Source organism: Cicer arietinum, chromosome 1 (assembly GCF_000331145.2).
Source record: "Cicer arietinum cultivar CDC Frontier isolate Library 1 chromosome 1, Cicar.CDCFrontier_v2.0, whole genome shotgun sequence".
Lineage (NCBI taxonomy): Eukaryota > Viridiplantae > Streptophyta > Magnoliopsida > Fabales > Fabaceae > Cicer > Cicer arietinum.
The window spans coordinates 24,371,752-24,373,570 of NC_021160.2; the positions used below are offsets into that span (position 1 = coordinate 24,371,752).

Below are 1,819 nucleotides of genomic sequence, written 5' to 3' on the forward strand. Positions count from 1 at the left end.
TACTGAATGCTTACTGAACATTTATATATTTTACAAATATTTTAAAAACCAATCATTTTTTTATTATAGTTATTTTGGTCTTTACATGTCATTTGGTTGTTGGCAACTACATTTGGATTTCAATTATACTCAACTCTTTGTCTATATATCCTTCAATTTTCATATTACAAACTGATAATTTTCTTTCTTTAATTTATCAGAATTCTAAGACAAAATGGGAATGTTATGTACACTGCAAAAAACAGACTGCCCTTAGACGTCAAAATGGTGGAATGGTTGCAGCCTACTTCATTCTTGGTTAGTTTCACTGATGTTTTTCATCGGGTTAGTTAAAACTAAAGTTATATGTATACAAATTCTCAACACACACCTTATGCCTATTAGTGAACATATAGAGGGTCATATGAGTGGTCTTATTTTTCCCTTTTGTGATCTATCATCCAAGTATTCAACCATAGCTGACATTATTTGGGAATCTTACTTGAAAATGAATTTATTTGCATACTAGAAGACACATGTTTATTACAATCATATGCTAAAGGTTGGAGGATTATTTCCAAGTAGCTATAGTTTATGTCTTTTTTCTTCCCTCAATTTCTTCAACCTTGCAGAGGTTTTCGCTAGGGATGGGGTGTCGTTTTCAACTACTTGTGAAAATCTTCTCCCTGGACCTTGGATAATTGATGACCTTGATACTTTAAAATTAAAATGGAGCAACAACTCCGGGAAGAAGGTAAGTCTCATATGGTGGAAGAAATATACAATTTTTTTGATTCAATTTATGATTCTGAAATATTTTGTCCAAGGGTAGTTTGATAATCAATTTTCTTTATTATTGCAGGTTATCATATTTGTTGATAACTATGGTGGAGATATTATTTTAGGTATTTCTACCACTAGAGACTTGTCCTTGTGTTATTTTTCGGGTCGATGAGTTTATGATAGACGTTAGAGTTAAAGAAGTAAGACTAATGTGATCATATACTCATGCTACAAAAAACATTCAGGTGATCAACTTGCAATAGCAAAGGAAACAGGAAGGCGTCTAGGGATGGGGACTAACATGTATCCTTCTTCATCATTGCTTGGTGACAATAAAGATCAATTAGGTGCTATCTCTATTGATGATCTCATTGAGAATTCTCAACTAAACAAGGACAATTCATCCATAATCATTGGATTATAAATAGCCTTGGACGATTGTTTCGATCTGCAATTACTACTCATTCTCTAACTTCTTTTCGCCTTCCTTACAAACATTTCCTTACGAACATAATTTGTAAAATGACAGGAGTAGAGCAAACTAAAAATATAGCTTTGTATACATGTTTAACAAATATAGTCTGTTGTTAATACATTTTTTCTTTCCACCAATAAATTTTTGTATCACTTTCTTTTTTTATATTTTTTTATTAATTTTTTACGAATAAATTTACAACAATTCACATTTCCGCCTATAACTTACAATCGAACTTATTCATCTCATCACTTATTCATCTCTTCTTTACTTGATTAACTATATATTAAATTAATTGGTAGCATAATTATTGATTCATATTAATATTATCAAAAAATTATTATTAATAATTAATTAAAAGTATAACTTTAAGACTAAGTAATATTTTACATTTTATAATTAAATAAATAAGATGCATATTATTTTGTTCGATCATTTTAATCATTAATCTTTCTAGAAATTGTGATTTTTATAGGGTTTAGGATATAGGATTTATAAACATTCAAACTATTATTATTATTATTATTATTATTATTATTATTATTATTATTATTATTATTATTATTATTATTATTATTATTA

At 28.0% G+C, this 1,819-nt stretch overlaps 1 protein-coding gene across 2 annotated transcripts; it reads left to right on the forward strand.

Moving 5' to 3' along the window:
* The first annotated feature begins 197 nt into the window (after positions 1-197).
* On the forward strand, positions 198-1,340 carry LOC105851449 (damage-control phosphatase At2g17340-like). 2 transcript variants are annotated; one of them, XM_012712328.3, is made up of 4 exons: positions 198-297; positions 612-733; positions 842-884; positions 1,008-1,340. In XM_012712328.3, the coding sequence occupies exons 1-4, from the start codon at positions 273-275 to the stop codon at positions 1,184-1,186; spliced, it is 369 nt and encodes a 122-aa protein (XP_012567782.2). In that variant the 5' UTR covers positions 198-272; the 3' UTR covers positions 1,187-1,340. The 2 variants fall into 2 exon arrangements, with proteins under 2 accessions (XP_012567782.2, XP_027187163.1); XM_027331362.2 differs by lacking the exon at positions 198-297 and having other exon boundaries at positions 304-733.
* The last annotated feature ends 479 nt before the right edge of the window (positions 1,341-1,819 follow it).

Coding starts and splice junctions, on each gene's coding strand:
- LOC105851449 (XM_027331362.2), top strand. CDS start 533: ATGCTAAAGGTTGGAGGATTATTTCCAAGTAGCTATAGTTTATGTCTT. Junction 734..841: donor GCAACAACTCCGGGAAGAAG/GTAAGTCTCATA, acceptor TTATTATTGCAG/GTTATCATATTTGTTGATAA. Junction 885..1,007: donor TGGTGGAGATATTATTTTAG/GTATTTCTACCA, acceptor AAAAACATTCAG/GTGATCAACTTGCAATAGCA.